Source organism: Dendropsophus ebraccatus, chromosome 8, assembly GCF_027789765.1.
Source record: "Dendropsophus ebraccatus isolate aDenEbr1 chromosome 8, aDenEbr1.pat, whole genome shotgun sequence".
NCBI classification, from domain to species: domain Eukaryota; kingdom Metazoa; phylum Chordata; class Amphibia; order Anura; family Hylidae; genus Dendropsophus; species Dendropsophus ebraccatus.
In genome coordinates this window covers 63,815,145-63,837,442 of record NC_091461.1, presented here as the reverse complement: position 1 = coordinate 63,837,442, position 22,298 = coordinate 63,815,145, and the positions used below count along the sequence as shown (strand labels likewise).

Here is a 22,298-nt window from a genome sequence, read left to right as displayed (position 1 = left end):
CAAGAAGTCTGGGACAGATGCCACAGGACTTGTTTTCAGTCTATGACCATGGTGGTTATAGGCCCTGTAAACAGGAAAACTCTATGACTTTTAACACTTTTTAGAGTGTCTTAGGACAATACATGTGGTTGTAAAAGTGGACCTTCGTTTTAAGTCTACACCCCAGGACATGGGGCACAGCAAGCAGTCATTAAAGTGGGCAGGTCCTCTGGGGTCAGAATACCACAGAACCTGGAAGGAGCAGAGACCAGGAGGGGACCTGGAGCATGGCGCTGCAGTTGTGGGGGACCGGAGGAGGTGAGTATAGCAAGTTTATTATTTTTTATACAACTAGTACAAACCCTTGTAACTATAGATCAAATTTGAGGCCATGTTTATGTATTTGTAAGGACTGTGCTTTACCAACTATAATGCAGAATTCTGAATTACACTTATTTTTGATTAATGTCAAAATAAGTTGACACTTAAATGTACCAGCCCATGGGACCCCTATGGAAGAGACTTCAGTGTACGTCTTCTAAAGAAACTGTCTTCAGCCATAAAGTCTATCATATCTCCACTGCAGATGAATACAATAATTACCAATTTGTAAATGACCATTGTGACTTGGCGTTGGTGACTGCAGTGTCTATCTATTGACTTGCTGACAGGAAGCCCAGAATCCCTCTCTCCAGTATCTCAATTTTAATTACCTTCCCCCATTTACCTTTCATCTCTCCAAAGGAAAAGCTATCTTCTCTTATGAACCATACCCTTATGTATCTGCAGGTTAACGTGTCTATTTTTAAAAAATGTAAATGAGTTGTAAATGTTTCCAAAGCATGCCATGCATCAAGATGTGGGATTTAAGTTTAATTTATTTCCCTCCAGAGTATTCTACTATTTCTCTGTGATAATTAAAGCTGTTAGTGAAATCATCAATGGCGTCTGCTTGACAAACAGCTTGTCATTGAAAGGTTTTCTATCTCTTCTAAATCAAGTTATATTAGGATACATATTAACCTGAGATTTATAAATGGCAAAATTCCATATTCAGCCAACAAATATGACACGTCCATGACTTTTCAAACAGTATAAACAAGAGGTCCAGCTGCCAATATGCTGCAATAAAGTAAATTACTTTCTCCCAGACCAATAGTGAGAATAGTCTATTAAAGGGGTATTCCAGTAAAAAAATCAATTGGTATCAGAAAGTTATACAGACTTCTAAATGACTTCCTTAAAAATCTTCCATTTCCATTACTTATCACCTGCTTTATGTCCTGCAGGAAGTGGCGTATGCTTTCTAGTCTGACACGGTGCTCATTTCTGACACCGCTGTCCATGGCAGGAGAGTTTTTGTATGGGGATTTACTACTGCTCTAGACAGTTCCTGACATAGACAGAGGTGGCAGCAGAGAGCACTGTGTCAGACTGGAAAGAATACACTACTTCCTGCAGGACATACAGCAGCTAATAAGTACTTGGAGACTTGAGATTTTTAAATAGAAGTAATAAACAAATCTGTATAACTTTCTGACACTGGTTAACCTGGAAACATTTTTTTATCTTAAAAATTTCCACACTCGAAAAATATAAGCAACATACCTCAAATTCTAGATAGTCTTCCTTTTGCTTAAATTCGTCCACCTCTTTCCCTTTTACCTTCTTATCTGGAGGAGCGGTGCGATGTTCTATTAAGCTTGATGACATGCTCTTGAATTTCGATTCATGTGTTTTCACCTGTTCCTCCTGTACAATAAATATATATATATATTTTTCTTTTTTACAGTCTTTATTCCATTTTAGTCACATAAAAACATACATTCATCAGAGAGATACAAATATTTGCAAGTCATTCTCCATTTGTTTTGGGGATTTTCAAACCCACACCCTACCCCCTCCCACCCCAGTCCCTAAGACATAAAAAAAGAAAAAAACCCTACTAATACTATTCCGCCTGGAATTTTTTGTAAAACTTTGTAATGTTTTGCTAGGTGCCATGGGCGAGTGCCACCTCCTAGCTATTAACAATCTGGCAAATACCTCATTTATTTTCCCTTTACCCATCTCTACACCTGAATCGTCTCCTAACATATCTACCCTAGGGAAAACCTCTATTCTGCCTTTGACCTTTTCATTAATACTTTTAATTATATCCCTCCAGGGCCTATCCCTTCCTCCCAAATCTTTACACTTTTTGACCTTATCTTTGACAGTCCAAAGTTCCTATAATTGGATATAACTGTACAATAAATAAATAAAATACACACATTCATTGTTTTGAAGGTTTTGGACAATAAATATCAACATGTTCCTCATTTTGGTTTGTAAGTGATTTTTCCCTTTACGCAATCGAAAGAAGCGCCAAAGTCACCCTTTTTCAGAACCTAATGACTGTAACCTGTAATAAAAAATGGACCCAGGCCCCTTTTTAACCCTTTTATTGAGGTAACAATGACCACTTCCTCTGGTAGAGAAGGCCATAGTCTCACTGCTTTTACAGTAAAGAATACTTTTTCTGTGTTGGTGAAAAAACTTATTTTCCTCTTTTTTCCTCTGTTACAGATGCAGTTTCTATATTATGTTTTTATTTAAAGATCACATGAAAGTGCAGCTACAAGCGGTCTACTGGAACCACCCTCACTGAGACTTATATTCTTACTTTTCCTGGGATTTGGCCAATTTACTAGGAAGTGCATAAACCTTAAAGGGGAACTCCGGATAAGAAAAACTTGTTTTCTATTAAAAGTACATTAAAAGTTAAATATATGTGTCTATGTGTGTATTACCGTATCTGTACGGTTCTGCCACACTGGTAGCTAATAGAGTCCTAGGAAGTGAAAAAAAATGGCCTCTGAAGTGAAAAAAAATGGCCTCTGTGCCAATCCACATTGTCTCCTGCTCCTTCTGCTCTCTTAGGAGACAAATATTCCATGCCTCTGTCTCACATTGTGTGTATTTTCTGAGACCAGGCTGATGATGCAGACAGTGGGAAGGGTGTGATGTCACAGGAGGCTTGGCTGGATCCCCCAAACCCCTGGGTGATTCACCATCTCTGACCAGCCTGAAGCAGGTGTTGCACTGATTTCTCTAATTGTGCAGAAGTGTGCAGTGAAATTAGGGCTGTGTTCACACATGTTCGAGTGTCATTGCAGTACTGCAGCGTATTCACAAAAATGATGCAGTAACACAAGTAAATGATGCTAAACGGCAGAGAGGATCAGAGCCTTATTGTGGGGCTCAACTTCAAAGATAACAGATGCTTGATCATAATATGTGCGTGGAAATGAAAAGAAAAAAAAAATTAAAAAAGTTCTTTACTTTATTCCAATATCAGCGTTACAGGTAGAGAATACCGCGTGCTGTGTGGTGTTACAGGTAGATAATACAGCACTGTGTGGTGTTACAGGTAGAGGATACAGCGTGCTGTGTGGTGTTACAGGTAGAGAATACAGCATGCTGTGTGGTGTTACAGGTAGAGAATACAGCATGCTGTGTGGTTACAGGTAGAGAATACAGTGCGCTGTGTGGTGTTACAGGTAGAGAATACAGCGTGCTGTGTGGTGTTACAGGTAGAGAATACAGCGTGTTGTGTGGTGTTACAGGTAGAGAATACAGCATGCTGTGTGGTGTTACAGGTAGAGAATACAGTGTGCTGTGTGGTGTTACAGGTAGAGAATACAGCGTGTTGTGTGGTGTTACAGGTAGAGAATACAGCGTGTTGTGTGGTGTTACAGGAAGAGAATACAGTGCTGTGTGATGTTACAGGTAGAGAATACAGCGTGCTGTGTGGTGTTACAGGTAGAGAATACAGTGTGCTGTGTGGTGTTACAGGTAGAGAATACAGCGTCCTGTATGGTGTTACAGGTAGAGAATACAGTGCTGTGTGGTGTTACAGGTAGAGAATACAGCGCGCTGTGTGGTGCTATAGGTAGAGAATACAGCGTGCTGTGTGGTGTTATAGGTAGAGAATACAGTGCTGTGTGGTGTTACAGGTAGAGAATACAGCGCGCTGTGTGGTGCTATAGGTAGAGAATACAGCGTGCTGTGTGGTGTTATAGGTAGAGAATAGAGCGTGCTGTGTGGTGTTACAGGTAGAGAATACAGGGTGCTGTGTGGTGTTACAGGTAGAGAATACAGCGTGCTGTGTGGTGTTACAGGTAGAGAATACAGCGTGCTGTGTGGTGTTACAGGTAGAGAATACAGTGTGCTGTGTGGTATTACAGGTAGAGAATACAGCGTCCTGTATGGTGTTACAGGTAGAGAATACAGCGTGCTGTGTGGTGTTACAGGTAGAGAATACAGTGTGCTGTGTGGTATTACAGGTAGAGAATACAGCGTCCTGTATGGTGTTACAGGTAGAGAATACAATGCTGTGTGGTGTTACAGGTAGAGAAAACAGCATGCTGTGTGGTGTTACAGGTAGAGAATACAATGCTGTGTGGTGTTACAGGTAGAGAAAACAGCATGCTGTGTGGTGTTACAGGTAGAGAAAACAGCATGCTGTGTGGGTGGGACCACAATGAAATCATAAATTACTGCAAATAATTCAGTAACACAATGAAACTGCAATGTGTGAACACAGCCTAGATGTTCTGCAACAGGTTTGGGCAGGGAATAGGCAGGATGGAGGACTGTGATAAACAGCTGAGGGAAAGCATTGCATTCTGGAACCTGTAGTACTGTGTACAACTGATGAACCAGGAAGTGCAGAAACACGAAACAGAACAACCCCCCCCCAAAAAAAAAAAACTAATGGATTTTTGTTAGTTTCAAAACTGGGATAGATAGGTAAGTGATGCTTTATGCTTCTGCAGAAGTTTCATTTATTTTTAACCTCTACCTGGAGTTCCCCTTTAATGAACAACTACTCTGTACTTTGGAATCTTTGCTAGCTCCAAGCTAACATAGATTGCAACTACAATATACACCAGCTTTCTAGCATATATAGTAGTAATCTTGCTATGCGATGAGGCCACACTTTCTTTTTAAACCACTCGGGAAAAAAAGTTGTACAAGCTGCTTGTGCACAAATATGTGACTTTTTCATGCTAGAGCACTGAGTTAGGGGCTTAATAAATCCCCACCACCATAGTGTTTGTGTGGCACCTCTTACCTTCTTCAGTAATGGCAGGTTATGTACCTTGTGTGGCCACACAACCTAGCACAATTGTGATCACACACCCACTGGGATACAGTATACAGAATAGCTTATGACTGGCCATATGGCCACTGCTCCAACCAAGCTTTTTTCAATAGCAATGACTCTCTTCATTTGCTTTTTTTTAGCCAGTTTGGAGTATACAATACAGGAAGACCTCAATACTTTTCTAGAAACATATCTGTACATGAATACTGTAAGTACATGCTTATTAATAAGGAAGTTAGGGGCAATAGATGTCTGTCCAACATGCTTTCTGCCTGCAGCAATTATTCATTGCCAACTTTATACATAGGAACCAATACAAAGACAATAACAAAAACCAAGGACACCCACAGAATACAATATCCGCTACAGCTAAGGCGGCCTCACTGGTCATAGCTCTACCATAGTATTGGTTTAAAAAAAACTTTTTTTTAGAGAAAAACATTGGCAATACGGTCACATGGTAATGCATACACTGACAATAAATAGGTAATAAGTGTGAGAAGATAAGTGCATAGAATTATTGTAATACCATAAGAAACAATCAGATACCTGGGATAGGCGGGTGATGGCACTTGGCAGGAGTGGTCGGCTGAATTTCTTATGTGATCCAATTGCAGCTGGGAATGGAGGAGCAGAAAACATTGCTGCCACCACATTAATGCGGGTAATCCATGAATGCATCTGTTCTGTATTTCTTAGGGGGAAAAAAAATAGAGATGGTTTTAAGACCGCTTTAACACAACATTAACTGCAATACCAAAACAGGTGAGATTTGGGTGGTAGGCTGCATTTCCCAGGTGATCCTCATATCACTGATACATCTACATTTGATACATACCAAACTAACTTTTTACATGTGGTAAAAAAAAATCACAACAACAAAGAAGGATGATTTATATATCTTTCACACATTTATGAAGCTTCTATGCTTTTCAATGATCAGAATCATAGTGCTCCACTCTGATAAGTAAAAACTTTTGTGTGCAGTTACACTGTAGAATTACTTTTGGTTTGGAGGGCATTTGGTTTTGGTAATGTATTTGGTAATCTACTTCCTTCAGTGTCACCCACTATGTCATTCTCTCAAATGGCTGCCAATTGCACAAAGAATCTAAGATCTCTAGGTCTGCTCCCTGGTTCCTTTGTTATGAATGGAGACGCGGGTTTGTGTGTGACCCACAGCTCCATTCATTCTCTATGGAGCTGCCAGAAAGTTGAGTGCTGTACTTGGTAGGTTTAAATTGGAAAATGCCTTTAAAGCGACTCTGTACCCTCTTTGTGACCACCCCAACTACTTATACCAGGACAAATAACTTCTTATCAGCTAAAAGAAGGTATGTTTTTCCTGGTATGTTTTATATATTATGCTTAAAAGTGCTATAATGTATTCAAAATAGCTCAAAATTTGTATTTCTGTACATCCAGTAAACACAAATCAAAATTATGCAGATAAGTACATCATGGTTAGTAATATACCTACAATGGACATTTTGCTCTAATGACCTTTGATAACACTGTATAATTTGCATACAAAAGAAGAATATGAGCAAAAAGACTTGTGTCGGATCTCAGTATAGAAGTGAGGGTATGTGTGTATGTGCCAGCTAGCTATCTGCAGAAATGTGAATTGTGTTTGCTGGATGTATGGAAATACAAATATGGAGCCATTTTGGATAATAAAGCACTATGAAGCAGGTCACCTAGTGTGCACATGATATTTGTTAGTCACATAGCCTGATACAGCCAGCACTTTGTCTCAGAACGTATTAGTTTTTATTTACGGCAGATTGATAAATCTGGCCACTGTGGTATCCCAATATTAAAAATACAAATATAAATAGTAGTAGGAATAATAATAACAAAAATAAAATGAAAAAAAAAAGAGCCAAAATCTTTAAGGTGAGCAGAAGATGGCTAAAGCGTTCTGCTCACCAGCTCTAAAAGTTTTTTTTTCTCCCCCCTTCCTTCCAAGATATGGGGGGGGGGGGCAAGTTGTGATCATCCGCAATATCGGATACACTGTGCAGCTATTGGACAATATGCTTGTTTTGCCCACACATAGTGATCATGTCCCAGATGGGGAAGGGGGGACACTTAGAACCTTGCCCCCCCTCCCCTTTACATGTTGGAAGGCTTACTCCCAATATAATAATAATTTTTTATTTATATAGCAACAACAGATTCCGCAGCACTTTACAATTCTGGGGGTACATACATAGACAAAAATAGACATTACAGAGATATACAAGACGTGAAATCTCAGAAAGTGATCGCCAGCGAGAGCAGATGGTTTTAGTCAGACAACCCTTTAATCATCTGTTGCTGCTACAGGTCCCCACATATCTCTGTTTCCTTGTCCCAACTTGACACAAGTCATTACAGATTGAGCCACCAAAGTGGGTGAAGAAATTTCCCTATATTTCCCAATCACCCTTTAAGTACTTAAAACATAACTTTTATTTGAACTAACCTAATGCACACACACAAAAATGTAAAATATTCAGGACAAGGCTGGGTTCACACTACGTATATTTCAGTCAGTATTGTGGTCCTCATACTGCAACCAAAACCAGGAGTGGATTAAAAACACAGAAAGGATCTGTTCACAGTGGGTGGATGGCCGCCATATAACAGTAAATAACTGCCATTATTTTAATACAACAGCCATTAAATGGCGGCCATCCACTCAATTTCAACATTGTGTGAACAGAGCCTTTCTGTGTTTTTAATCCACTCCTGGTTTTGGTTGCAATACTGACTGAAATATACTGACTGAAATATACGTAGTGTGAACCCAGCTCAAAAGTGTATAGTGGTGTACAGTGCCCACATACCTCTTGACAAAGGCACGTCTATTTTTTTTAGGGGGGGGGGCAGAGCACTTGTTTTAATTCACAGAGATAAAGGTGTTGTGATTCCCCATAGCCTGTCTGCAGTAGGCTTTGGCACAGATCGCGATACTGGTTTACTAGCCTAGCAAACATATTACATAGGCACCATACACTTTTGTCCTGGATTTGAACTATTTTGTGTATGTATTAGGTTGCTTCAAATGAAAGTCATGTTTTAAAGTGACTGTACCACCAGGTCCAGGCTGAAGCACTGGAGGCGGGCCGACCCACCCTTAATAGGAGGAAACCCCCGTCCCTCTATGATAGGGTTCCATTGATTCTAATGGAGTCACGTCATGGAGGGGCTGGAGTTTCTTCCCACTAAGGGTGGGTCGGCCCGCCTCCAGTGCTTCAGCCTGGACCTGGTGGTACAGTCACTTTTAGTACTTTAAGAGTAATTGGGAAATATAGGGAGATTTCTTGTTGGCTCAATCTGTGATTGTAGGTAATTCAGCCCTGCAATCATAGGTCCACAAAACTAGCAATAAACTTGACAAGTCTGGACCAGGGCAGGAGATGACTGGGACGCAGAGAGTGATGGAAGGGCAGTGGTGGGGCTCAGGCAACTGCCTTGATTATGTTTCTCTTTCTTTTTCTTCAAATCCCAACTTGACCATTTGAAAAGAAAAAGAAAACCTGATTAATGGACAACATGAAATTCTTTTAAAAAGTAAAGTTAAAAAAGGGGTTGTCTGGGGAGCAAAATATAGCTGAAGCCTTCTGCCCCCAGACAATCCTTTTAACTTGATAATAGATGAGTATGCATTTTGATAGGATTTGCCAATAAATCAGGGGTGGAGTTAGAAAAGTCTAAGTAAACTATAGTACTTTCTGTATGATGAGACGGGACCAGTCACTGACCATCACCAGACATTTATTGCAATGGTTATTAAGACTCACTGAGCTTGGAAGAGGAATACTCTCCAGTCTGCTGTCCGTAGGTAAAAGACATTTGGCCTTTTGTTATAGTCGGATGCTCTGGTAGCTAGAGAATGATGTATGCTGATTGCATTTTTCAAGTCTTCTTCAGAAATTGGCTTTCCTGGTTTATATTCCTCCTAAAATGTAGACAGCAAGAATATTCTGTACCCAAGTGTCAGAAGCCCACAGCGAATAGATACTGTGCAACATCAGATTTTTCATTGAAATTACATGCTGAGCAATGTTTTATCTCGGTTTGACTATTAAGGTCACATTGATAGAGATTTCTTAACAACATGTATTACTAATTTTATCAAAGAACGATTCTGAGCAACAAGGGTAATACTAAGAAGCCACATAAAAAGGGATGAACGGCAAATGAAAGGCTTATGACTAGAAAGTCCACATTCACAATGGGAATTGCTTAAAGTGAAACTCTGGGAAAATACTCATATACCATGGTCATTTACTATCACAGGGTCATCAATCCTTTTACATTTCTGATGTGCTCTATACAGTGTCGGACTGGAGTGCCTTGGGCCCACCAGGGGAAATCATTCTTGGGGCCCACCCTTCAGCCACCGCACTTATCTATGGTAACATTAATAAGGGTACATTAACACGGTGTGATATGGGGCAGTGTAGGGTTGCAAATGATTGCTAATCAGCAGGGCAGGAAATATCCCCACACATATTACCGCCATACTATTACTGACCAGATCCTGTATACTGAGACTGGTTTTACCAATAATACCAGTATATAGGAGGAAATATTATCATCATACATATTACCGCCACACTGTTACTGACCAAATCCTGTATACTGAGAGTGATATTACCAATAATACCAGTATACAAGGGGGAAATATTATCACCATACAGATTACCGCCATACTGTTACTGACCAAATCCTGTATACCAATATTACCAATAATACCAGTATACAGGGGGGAAATATTACTGCCACACCACAACCAATACCATCACTATATTGTTACTGACCAAATCCAGTATACTAAGACCAATAAAACACAGTACCGGATTACAAGCAACAAATACCACCACTGCTACTGACTAACACCACCACTGCTACTGAATAATCCACTGTACACAGATCACAATCATCTCATCCAGTCATATAGAGGTGGATGCAGCTGTACACAGGTTCTGTACTCCATATACATTACAGTGCAAATATATCAGGTAACTCACAGGGGACGTCTTCTCTGATCAGAGTTCTTCCATTTTCATCTTCTTCTCCATCTGTCCTGGGCCATTATGAGAACTTCTCCGAGCCACGAAGTCACAGAATCTGCCAGACAGACATATTAGGCTCCTCACTCTGGCACCATCCCCATCTCTATACACACTGCACATCTGTATTGGCCCCTTTACACCCTCTTTAGTAGGCAGCCCTGACACTATGTATGTATTAGAGATGAGCGAAGCGGGTTCGGGTTCGAGTCCATCCGAACCCAAACTCTCGGCATTTGATTAGTGGTGGCTGCTGAACTTGGATAAAGCTCTAAGGTTGTCTGGAAAACATGGATACAGCCAATGACTATATCCATGTTTTCCACATAGCCTTAGGGCTTTATCCAAGTTCAGCAGCCCCCGCTAATCAAATGCTGAACGTTCGGGTTCGGATGGACTCCAGCATGCTAGAAGGTTCGCTCAACTCTAGTATGTATGTAAATATATATATATATATATATATATATATATATATATATATATACAGTATATATATATCCCTTACAGTATATGGTCCCCTCTGTGTTGTCCCCATTATAGATGGCCTCCCCTGTGTTGTCCCCCTTATAAATGGCACCCCATATTGTCCATCCCCCATATATATAGCCCCCTCATGTTGTCCTTCAATATAGATATCCCCCTTATGTTGTCCATCTCCCCCCATAGCCCCCCTCATGTTGTCCATCTCCCCCATAGCCAGCCCCCCATGTTGTCCATCTCCCCCATGTTGTCCATCTCCCCCATAGCCAGCCCCCCCTCATGTTGTCCATCTTCCCCATAGCCAGCCCCCCCATGTTGTCCATATCCCCCATAGCCAGCCCCCCCCATGTTGTCAATCTCCCCCATAGCCAGCCCCCCCATGTTGTCCATCTCCCCCATAGCCAGCCCCCCCCATGTTGTCCATCTCCCCCATAGCCAGCCCCCCCCCCATGTTGTCCATCATGTTGTCCATATCCCCCATAGCCAGCCCCCCCATGTTGTCAATCTCCCCCATAGCCAGCCCCCCATGTTGTCCATCTCCCCCATAGCCAGCCCCCCCCCCATGTTGTCCATCTCCCCCATAGCCAGCCCCCCCCCCATGTTGTCCATCTCCCCCCTATGATAAAAAAACAAAACAAAACCCAACTCACCTGTCACCACGCTCCCCCGTCGGTCGCGGGCCTCTTCTCCTCTCTTCCCGGACAGATGAGCAGCTCCTGGTCCCGGGCAGCACCATCAACACTGAGCTCGCGCCCGCTGAAGCGGCTGGGACTTCCGGTATGCGCTACGTGAACCGGAAGTCCCAGCTGCCGGACCGCGCACAGAGCTCAGTGGTGATGACGCTGCAGGGAAATGCAGCTGCTCATCTGTCCGGGCGGCGGCGGCGGTGGCACGCTTGTGATCGCAAGCAAGACGCTGCTTGTGGTCACAAGCGTGATTGACAGGGTGGGAAGCCTATGGCTTCTCGCGCTGTCAATGGGAACACTGCTTGATTTAACTGGAAGCGATCGTTGCGATCGCTTGCAGTTAAAAGGGAAGGTGCGGGCCGGCAATCGGAGGCTGAGTGGGCCCCCCAGGAGCACGGGGGGCCCGGGGGCCCCCGCTGCGTGTTCCCTGACTGGGGGGCGAGGCCTAATCCTGCTCGGGGCCCACCGGGGGTTTCCTCGGTCCCCCGGTGGCCCAGTCTGACCCTGGCTCTATATATTATAGGCAATAACTACTGCTGCACATTACGTCATGATGCAAAGGGGAAGCTACCAAAATAATCCCCCGACATCACTTCCTGCTCTGCTTAGATAATACTGATAAGACCTCTCTTTGCCTCATTCACACAAGCCTGCATGGATACCGCTTCCCACTAAAACAGACTTAAAGGGGTACTCCAGCAAAAACTAAATTTTCAAATCAACTAATGTCAGACCGTTATAAAGATTTGCAAATTACTTCCATTTAAAAAAATGTAAGTCTTCCGGTACTTATCAGCTGCTGTATGTCCTGCAGGAAGTAGTGTATACTTTCCAGTCCGACACGGTGATCTCTGCTGCCACCTCTGTCTGTCTCAGGAACTGTGCAAAGCAAAAGAGGTTTTCTATGGGGATTTGCTACTGCTCTAGACAGTTCCTGTCATGGTGGTAACAGAGAGCACTATGTCAAGACGGAAAAAATACGCCACTTCCTGCAGGACATACAGCACAAGTACTGGGAGACTTGAGATTTTTAATAGAAGTTATTATCAAATCTGTAACCCTTTATGACACCAGTTGATTTTAAAAAAAATATTCACCGGAGTACCCCTTTAATCCAAAATCTGCATCATACAAGCTTGCAATCCAAAGGCATGTCACTCATTTCTGTGTAGAAAAACACTCTTATAGTTGGTTCTGGTTGCAGGGGATACACAAGGGGTCAGGAAGAGCGGAAAGACTGGTTATCAGACCTGGTTATCGGAATGAATAAAAATAGACTGGGATTTTTTAAGGGCTTCAAGACCAGACTTTTTAAACCACTTGGGATTGGCCTATTATAATTTTACCATGTATTAGAATAGAATTATCAAAAATCATAATGTGCAAAATATTTTCTTAACATACATACAAACAACATGTAGCAGTATGTAGGTATGTATTATGTTATATATTGTAGACACACGATGACACAGTATAAAATAAAAGGACAGTCACAATAGTAACCAAGTCCAGTACAGCAATACAACTTAGGGTGTCTGCACACTACGGAATCCGATCAGATAACCCGCTACGGATTCCGCCGTTGGCCCTGCTCCGGTGCATCTCCGTCCGTGCCATAGACTCCATTCTATACACAGACGGATTCCACCATCTGCCCAAAGATTGAACAGGTTTATTCTTTGAGCATATGACGACAGGGGCAGAGATGCAAGCGGCGGAATCTGCGTCGGATATCCGCCTGGATACCAGAGTGTGCACGCCCCCTAACTGTATTAAAATATGATACGTGTTTGCAGCAATAGCATCTACAAAATCTACCTACACAAGACATTAGTGTTGTTTCTGCAGTAAACCATACCTTCTGGAGATAAAGGATCATTCCCTTCAGTATTCCATGGAAGGTTTTCCAGCCTCTCTTTCCTCTGGGTGCTAGAAGAAATGAATGAGGAAAACTTTTCTTTATTTCATAGAATTCACACAATGTAGCATCATTCACACTGTCTGAAATGTTAAGGAGGTTCTCTGGGGCCATAACACTAGTGGGATTGTCTGATTGTTCCTTAACCTGATATGCTGCCCTTTCTTTACCATGGTTAACAGCTTGTTAAAAATCATCACTTTGCCCTTAAGGGTTCGTTCAAACTGGTGTAAAAGTAAAATTGGCCCAGTTGCTCCTAGCAACCAATCAGATTCCACCTTTCATTTACCAAGGAATCTGTGAGGAAAGAAAAGTGGAATCTGATTGGTTGCTAGGGGCAACTAAACCAGTTTCACTTTACACCAGTTTGATAAACTTCCCCCATAGTGTGTGTATATACATATATACTATAGCTATGCTTTTAGTGCAGAGCAGTGGTCGGTAACCTAGACAATAACATATTTAAAGTGTCGCTTTATATCTTTTAAAATCTAAATCAGCAGTAGATGTGATATAAAGCAAGTTTGCGGTTTACATTTATTATTTCTTTTTTTGTTATCATGGAAAACACGTCAGTTCCTATTTTCTGACTCTTTTTTTTTTCTCAAAAAACAGGAAACAGTCAGAAAGCACGAAGTCCTGTTTATACCAGGCCATCTGAGCGCTCACAGAGAGAAGGTAGTCATGTGACTGACGGACACATTGAGCCGTGACTCTGTACTGGCTGGAATTCCTGTGTTTGGTCTGTTTCAGCACAAGTTAGAAAGTCTGCCATCAGGAGACTGGACCTGGATTTCTGGTAAGTATAGCCTTGTTTTACAGCATGGTAACAAAAAAATTAATGTATATTGCATATATAACTTGCTTTATATCTAATCTACTGTTGATTTAGATTTTCAAAGTTATAACGACAGAGACACTTAAACTGGACGAGGCCTACAAATTTATCTACATTAGTAAATTAATTACCCCTGTAAATGTTCACCAGACTACTATTTGGTAACCTTTCTATACTTATGTGATGACCAAATGTGAGGCAATCTGAATCATCCAAAAATGAGCATCTACAGAAGCAAATAATACAATGGAATCTTTCCAACAAAGCCTTTATGAGGCATAGTCACAGGCATTTTACATAGACTACTGCAATAAGGCTCGATGATCGTCACTTTAACCAACAAGGAAATGAATCAGCACACACCACACTTTGTAGAGATGCTACCACAGAGTTTGGCCTTATAAATGATCTAATTCCTAATGGGTTTTTCACATATGTCTGGCAATCTGAATCCAGCCCAGATGGAAATATCAGGTAAATTAAGCCAGATATGTGGCACCCCATGGCACCTCTGCCACTCCATACGCCTAAATGGGGCATAGCAGTGCAGCTGTCAACTTGATGGATCGACAAAATACTGCAGTCATCGGTTTTCAAGTGTGGCCATGCTAGAGAGAAACTATGCCCGGTAGCTATGCCCAGTCACTTGTTAGATATACGTTACCTATGGAAGATATTTTACAGTTCAACTCTATATTATACAATACAGTCACTTTGGAAAGACTTTGCCTTGTTTTTTGGGGGGTTTATTAATTTATTTTACTGTATTTCTGTAATTCTAAAAACAGACAGATATGGCCTAAGAGCAGAGTCCCCACAATGCACTGCTCTAGTAATGGGAAATACAGCAAAATTCTGAGCATTTGACTTTGACAAAGAGGCAAGAGAAAACCTAACCTATAACACTATCTAACACTACTACTCACTTTTTTTGCAGTCAGGATCTGCATGGATTTTGCGCACCAACACTCCATACTTGTAAGTCGTGATATTAGGATCTTGAGAGAAGTCAAGGAATGGTTTTCCACAACTATTGATGCGTTTTATGGATTTGGGATTTGGATCTGCAAGTTCTGAGAGTGATCTTCTGAGCTCCTCTTCATCTCTGCAGGGATAAAATAAAGCATGTTACCGTTCCCCCAAAAAAACGATTGAAATTGATCCTATCCTATGCCTTTTATAAGTGACATTTTGTTACGGTTAAACCATGATTGAATGTGGTCCAAAATACTTTGTGAATGGAAAGATGCAAAATATTGTATGCAAGAAACCACTTATACTCATACAGTAAGAAATTCTTCTGTTACAGCTCAATTGAGGAGAAAATAGTCACGAAGCATGACATAAACAGTCACGAAGCTTAGCATGATATAGCTTGTAGGCACCTCTAAATGGCCTTGTCTGTTTCAGATAACAACAGCATAAAAGATCTGCCTGTTCTTCATTGTCATTATGTACCAGCTCTGTATGAACAGTTATATAAGTAATATGAAAATACACATGCATAAATAGTTCAGTTCTTATAGCTAGGACTAAGGCCTAGGCCATAGAGTCTAATTATAGCACTACTGTTTGAGTTTAAATCAGCTCTGTACGCACAATCTGTTGTATAACTTTGTAATGTGTGTTATTTTGTGAATACTTTTTTAGCGCCGCACTACCCCTTTAACTATTGTGCTATGCAGCAGTCCAGAGGAATACAATAAAAAGGCACTCCAGTGAAAACAAATGTTTTTAAATCAACAAGTGTCATAAAGTTATACTGATTTGTAAATTGCTTTTATTCAAAATTCTCAAGCCTTTCAGTACTTCTCAGCTGCTGTATGTTCTACACAAAGTGCTGTATTCTTTCCAGTTTGACAAGGTGCTCTTTGCTGCCACCTCTGTCCATGTGAGGAACTGTCCAGGGTAGGAGATGTGGGGATTTCTACAGGAATTTGCTACTGCTTTGTCATGGATAGAGGTAGCAGCAAAGAGTGCTGTGTCAGACTGAAAAGAATACACCACTTTCTGCAGGGCATACAGCAGCTGATAAGTACTGATATACTTGAGATTTTTATGGTGTGTTTACACAGAGAGATTTATCTGACAGATTTTTGAAGCCAAAGCCAGAAATATATTTGAAAAGAGGAGAAATCCCAGTCTTTCCTTTATGACCTGTTCTCTGTTTATAGTCTGTTCCTGGCTTTGGCTTCAAAGATCTGTCAGATAAATCTCTCTGTGTAAAAGCACGATTAAACAGAAGTCATTGACAAATCTGTATACCTTTCTGACACCTGTTGATTTGAAAGCAATTTCTTTTCACCGGAGTACACCTTTAATTTCTAAGTATGGCTGTACTAGTTAAATAGTAGAAATCAGTAGTAGCCTTGGTCTAAGGGCCAGTTCACACTGAGCAAGATCGTCATGCTTAGTGTGTTGCTGTAAGTGAACGGAGAGGGCGCGGACGAGGTGAACTGGCCCTTAGTGAGCATTCGCACACCTCAGTCTTTATGTGTTACTTCATCCTAAATAGTAAAATTGTTATTAGGGAGGAAAAAGACACAAACTCTTGTAGTGAGTTTACCACTTCCCCTTGCAGAGAGTTCCATAGTCTCATTGCTCTTACAGTAAAGAATCCCCTTCAATGTTAGTTTAGAAAAACCTTCTTTTCTCTAGACACAGATGATATCCCCTTGTTACAGATAAAGTCTTGGATATAAATGGATCATCGGAGAGATATATGTATGGACCTTAACATGCTTATATGTGGTTAATCAGTCACCCCTCAGCTACCCTTTATCAATTAAATACTGTTAGAGCACTGCGTACTCACACATTGTCTTTCTCTGCTCAGCTGAGAACCCAGTTGTTTGGAGATTCAATGTGTCTCTGCTGCCCTTCAGCCTCCTAACAGCTCTTTTTGGTATCCAACCCGTGGGCAGGTATGTGCACTATTTGGGCACGCACCCCAATGCTCCTGTTACTAGACACAGCTACTTCCCCTACATGTAAACCTATGCAGCACTGCACCTCCGCTCAGGTCACCACACGCAGAACATAATAGCATCAATACAGTGTTACAGAGTGCTGGTAGGCAACCTAATTAACCAGATCACTATCAATGTTAAAGCAAGGGTACCTGCAAATGACAACAGGTTAATATCGCAATAAATATAACACTACACTATTTATATAGCATAGGCCCCAAGCTATGGCTATGAAAACACAAATAGGGAGGTCTTACTCCATTCATCACACTCCTAAAAGAATACAGACCCCCAAGACTGGAACTTCTAAAATGATACAGACCTCAGGACAGATTTTCCCACATAAATACACACCCTACACCCATTAATAGGAACCCCAGACAAGACCCCCCCCATAGAAATACAGACTATATACTCATTCACACTACGTATATTTCAGTCAGTATTGTGGTCCTCATATTGCAACCAAAACCAGGAGTGGATTGAAAACACAGAAAGGCTCTGTTCACACAATGGTGAAAGTGAGTGGATGGCCGCCATTTAATGGCAAATATTTGCTGTTATTTTAAAACAACGGCTGTTATATTGAAATAATGGCAGTTATTTACTGTTATATGGCGGCCATCCACTCAATTTCAACATTGTGTGATCAGAGCTTTTCTGTGTTTTTAATCCACTCCTGGTTTTGGTTGCAATATGAGGACCACATTACTGACTGTAATATACGTAGTGTGAACGCAGCCCCAAGTGTATACTCCAGACCAGACCCACTAAAAATACAGTACAAAGCTTAGACCTCAGACCCCAGACCATATATGCAGGTACTCAGTGATCCTTTACTTTTCTTAGCTCCTCAGCGGCCATCTTTACCAGGACTGGCATTATGAATATTGCCTGTGGAGGTGACCTGAAGAGAAGACAACTGCTGAAACAAGGAGAGATAAGTCCTTTTTAAAAGGACATGATCTCCTGGGAATCCAAAGCGCCACAGACATCCTGGGAGTCTGGGAGAATTTGCAAGTAGGATTATTTCATGTTCACATATGACTACAAAGCCTCCTTTTTCAACAGCTATTACTATATTGGCCTTTGTTAAATCATCCGTAATTAATCATTAAATGCTAACCGACTATTAGCGAAACCTTTATAACTGTGTGAGCTTGGCCCATTATTTCATTTAATAAAGCAAGTAAATTGTCTTTTCTTTGGGTTGTAAATTACAATTTGTAATGTATATAGTGAGCTGCCAATGTACAAAGTAATGATATGTTGACAGAATTGTCTGAGTGTATATATATATATATATATATATATATATATATATATATATACAGTGGTGCCTTGGATTACGAGCATAATTAGTTCTGGGACGGCGCTTGTAATCCAAATCCACTCTTAAACCAAAGCAAATTTTCCTATAAGAAATCATAAAAATGCAGACAATTGGTTCCACACCCAAGAAATAATTATGTATTATTCTGAATAACATGTATAATAGATCAAACAAACATTCATAAACAGCAGAATATGTGATATTATAAGTTACTGTACAGGAATGGAGAGGATGGGAAACACAAGGGCTGACAGAGACTGCAGGGAGCAGGAAGGAATGAGCAGGACAGATGTGGGCACATAAATGCAGCACTCTCTGTCCGGGGAGAGAGGGGTTACAGCGATGGAGAGATTACCCCCCCCTACACACACAGTCCTGTCCCCTGATGTAAGCCCCAGCCTGAAGTGGATCTGCCATAATTTGGAAGGTGAGGGAAACTTCCTGGGTCAAAGTACAGGGCTGTAGACCCTGCTATGCAGCCCCTGCCCCTCCCCCGCTCACTCCCACCCAGTACAGGGAGCTCTTAAACCAAAGCAATGCTTTTAAACCAAGTCGCAATTTTGAAAAACTGTGCGCTCTTAAACCAAAACGCTTAAACCAAGTTACTCTTAAACCAAGGTAACACTGTATATATATATATATATATATATATATATATATATATATATATATATATACACACACACACACACACACCCTTGGTAACAAGTTTCTTTCCCTGGGGAGATATCTGGCTATTTAAATTTATAAGGAGCAATGTATCAATGGAGACTGCTGTGTTTTGTTGGTCTAAAGCAGGGGTGGGAAACCTTTTCCGTGTCGAGGGCAATATTGTGCACGGCAGTGGGGTAGCGTGGGTGCACAGCACCCGGGGCAAGGCAAAGTATTGTTCCCCTAGTGCCTCTGCTATTGTAGTTAACCCTCTGTGATGCCCCTTGTTAACCCCCAGTGATGCCCCTGGTAGCTGTAGTTAACCCCTTATTGATGTCCCTGGTAGTCTAGTTAACCCCCCAGTGATGCCCCTGGTAGTCATAGTTAACCCCCAATGATGTCCCCTGCTGGTCATTGTTAACCCCCCAGTGATGCCCTTGATAGTCATAGTTAACCCCCCAGTGATGCCCCTGATAGTCATAGGTAATCCCCAGTGATGCCCCTGCTAGTCATAGTTAACCGCCTAGTGATGCCCCTGCTAGTCATAGTTAACTCCCCAGTGATGCCCCTGATAGTCATAGTTAACCCCCCCCCCCCCAGTGATGCCCCTGCTAGTCATAGTTAACTCCCCAGTGATAACCCTGCTGGTCATAGTTAACCCCCAGTGATGTCCCTGCTAGTCATATTTAACCCCCCAGTGATGCCTGGTAGTCTAGCTAACCCCCAGTCATGTACTGGTAGTGTACTTAGCCCCCAGTGTCTGTCCCAAATAAAAAAATAAACATCCCACCTTTTCTCCGCTCCCATGCTGCCCAGGTCCTCCTCTCTCTCGTAGTCTGTGTCCGTCTCCTCCTGCAGGCGGCGCGCAATAAAATGACATCATCACACGCGGCCCGCAGAAGACAGAAGACGTGCGCCGCTCTGGTGGGGAAGGGGAAGGCACTCACAGCATCCTCCTGTGTCTGGCAGCTATCACAGAGAGACGGGAGGATGCTGTGTATGTCAGCCCCTGCCCCACCAGAGCAGTGCACATCATCACTCTCCACCTACTGGTTCAGCAAGATCATACATAAAGGCCTTAGGCAATAGTAACAAAGTTATTGTCATAAAATAAGCTCACCTATAATAGTGCACGAAGCTTACAAGTCGTGATAGCCAGAAGCCGGAGCGTGGACTAGTAAAGTATTTGGGATGAAAATTCTGCTGCAAGTATCTAAACCTATTCAAAATGACAGTGCTGGGAATCGATGCGGAACAGCGTGAAATCAGCTGCCATTCCGCTCTGTGTGAACCCACACTATGGCTGTATCCACGTTTTCCAGGCAGCCTTTGGGCTGCATCCAACTTCCTCAGTCACCGGTAATCAAATGCTGCATGGTCGGACTTGCTCAAGTTGCACTTATCTCTAATGGCTACAAAAACATCTGGAAATGGCTATACTTTTATGCTACAGCTTGTGCAAGTATTGGGATAGAGTACCTTTAATCCTTCCCATGTCACATACTATGTTTATTTTTTTTATTTCCTTATGGAAATGATTGCATGTATAGTGACAGGCCAATTTTTCTTTTTTTAACAAAGGATACAATACAGACCTCAAGATTAGATCCTTTTAAATAAGGGAGACTACAGACCAGACTCCCTAATCTAATACATATATACATACACAGAAAATATAGAGTACTTCACAAACAAACCATTGTGACAATAAGGATGTATTTGGATAGAGGTTAACAGTATGAGCAAAAGGGCTGGGTTGCTTTAGTGGGAAGAATGCAGAAGGTTCCACTCTATCTATTAGAACAGGCTACAGCAGTAGTGCCAAACCTGATGCCCTTCAGCTGTTGTAAAAACATGATTTCCATCATACAGTATCTGGCATCAGGCATGATGAGCATTGTAGTTTTGTAACAGCTGGCGGGCCACAGGTTTGACACCTTCGGTCTGGAGCTTGGGCTGCCTAATGATACTGTACCTGCCGGCTGTAAAGGCTTTCTATAATATGGTCAACCCTACATAAATTGTAGAGAAAAGTCCTTGTTTCGACAGTAGACCTTTCACAGCTAAGTGAGTTAATAAGTTTAGGTCGCTACCAGATGGACTTTTTTTTTCTTTTTTATACTTTGGATGAAAAGACAATAAATCTAAGGCCAATAAAGAACAAATAAAGTGAACTTGATGCTGTTTCTACTTCTCTATCCCAGGAGCTGGTGACCCTGTGACTATCTGTCCACACACATACAATGGTCACCTATGTGCAGGGATTACGGCTCTTCAGCCATTCAGCTCCACAAGCATTGCTTTGATTTTTTTTTTTTTCAATAATTAGCTCCAAAAAAGTGAGTGTGGCCTGCCAAGAAGAATGAAGCATGTAATAACACCATCTGACGAGTTACAAGTATAGAGAGAAATCAACAACTCTAATCATACTGATAGCGAAGATGACGGTTAAAGGCTACAAATATCACCACCATTACCCAATTACACAACTGCTGAATATAGAATGTCATTTCTATCAGTGGTGAATACGGAGCCAAAGTATGCTTTGTTTGCATTGATTTTCATCTCTGCTGACAGATTGCCATACTGTGTCATTGCAATTGAATGTCTGCTTTTAAGCCAAATAAGGATACGTTTTGGGCACAAATATGTATCCTCATTTACCCAATCTTAGAGATAAACCCAGCGGAATGGAAAATAAACATCCTCCTTTCTTTACCTGTATAAGCATGAAAAGATCTAGTTAATACAAGTTAACACACCAGCAACATACATACAAACATACATACATTATGGCAATATTATGGGCCTTAAAATTAATGACATGACATCATGTTATCTTTGATATTCTGTTATTTAAAGCTATCTTGATGCACAAAAAAAGAAAAATAATTTTAGCTCTGCTACATTTGTACTTAAAATGACCCACAATCTGCCCCACCAAACCGCTTGTACCGTGGGATAGCTGCTTTTAATTCAAGATCTGTCCTGTGGTCCGTTCGGCAAGTGATGCAGTTATTGTCCTAAAAAACTACTTTTATACTTGCAGCCCTGGGTCAAACTGGCGTGGCCTAGAGTGTGTGTGCCCTAGGTTTGCACCGCCTCTCCGTTCCTCCTCCCCGCCCCACTCATCATTAGGAATGCCCCTGAGCAGGATTTCTCCTATTCATCACTTGTCTAAACACTGCGCATGTGGATCGTTAAAGCACATGTACACTGTTCAGAC

The 22,298-nt window shown here is 41.6% G+C and overlaps 1 protein-coding gene and 1 long non-coding RNA gene across 6 annotated transcripts in view; one reads left to right on the top strand and one right to left on the bottom strand.

Annotated features, from left to right (window-relative positions):
- Positions 1-22,298, bottom strand: part of PSD (pleckstrin and Sec7 domain containing) — a 269,935-nt gene that overhangs the window by 3,302 nt on the left and 244,335 nt on the right. For all 5 annotated transcript variants that reach the window (XM_069980570.1, XM_069980571.1, XM_069980577.1 and 2 more), the window contains 5 exons: positions 15,046-15,224; positions 13,222-13,292; positions 8,923-9,080; positions 5,681-5,825; positions 1,588-1,731 (listed from right to left, as the gene is read on the bottom strand). In XM_069980570.1, coding sequence (XP_069836671.1) covers positions 1,588-1,731; positions 5,681-5,825; positions 8,923-9,080; positions 13,222-13,292; positions 15,046-15,224 — 697 coding nt within the window. The remainder of the gene's footprint in view (positions 1-1,587; positions 1,732-5,680; positions 5,826-8,922; positions 9,081-13,221; positions 13,293-15,045; positions 15,225-22,298) is intronic.
- LOC138799431 (uncharacterized) lies at positions 13,903-17,404 on the top strand. Its single transcript, XR_011364263.1, has 3 exons — positions 13,903-14,080; positions 15,057-15,097; positions 16,956-17,404. It is a non-coding gene; the product is annotated as an uncharacterized lncRNA (long non-coding RNA).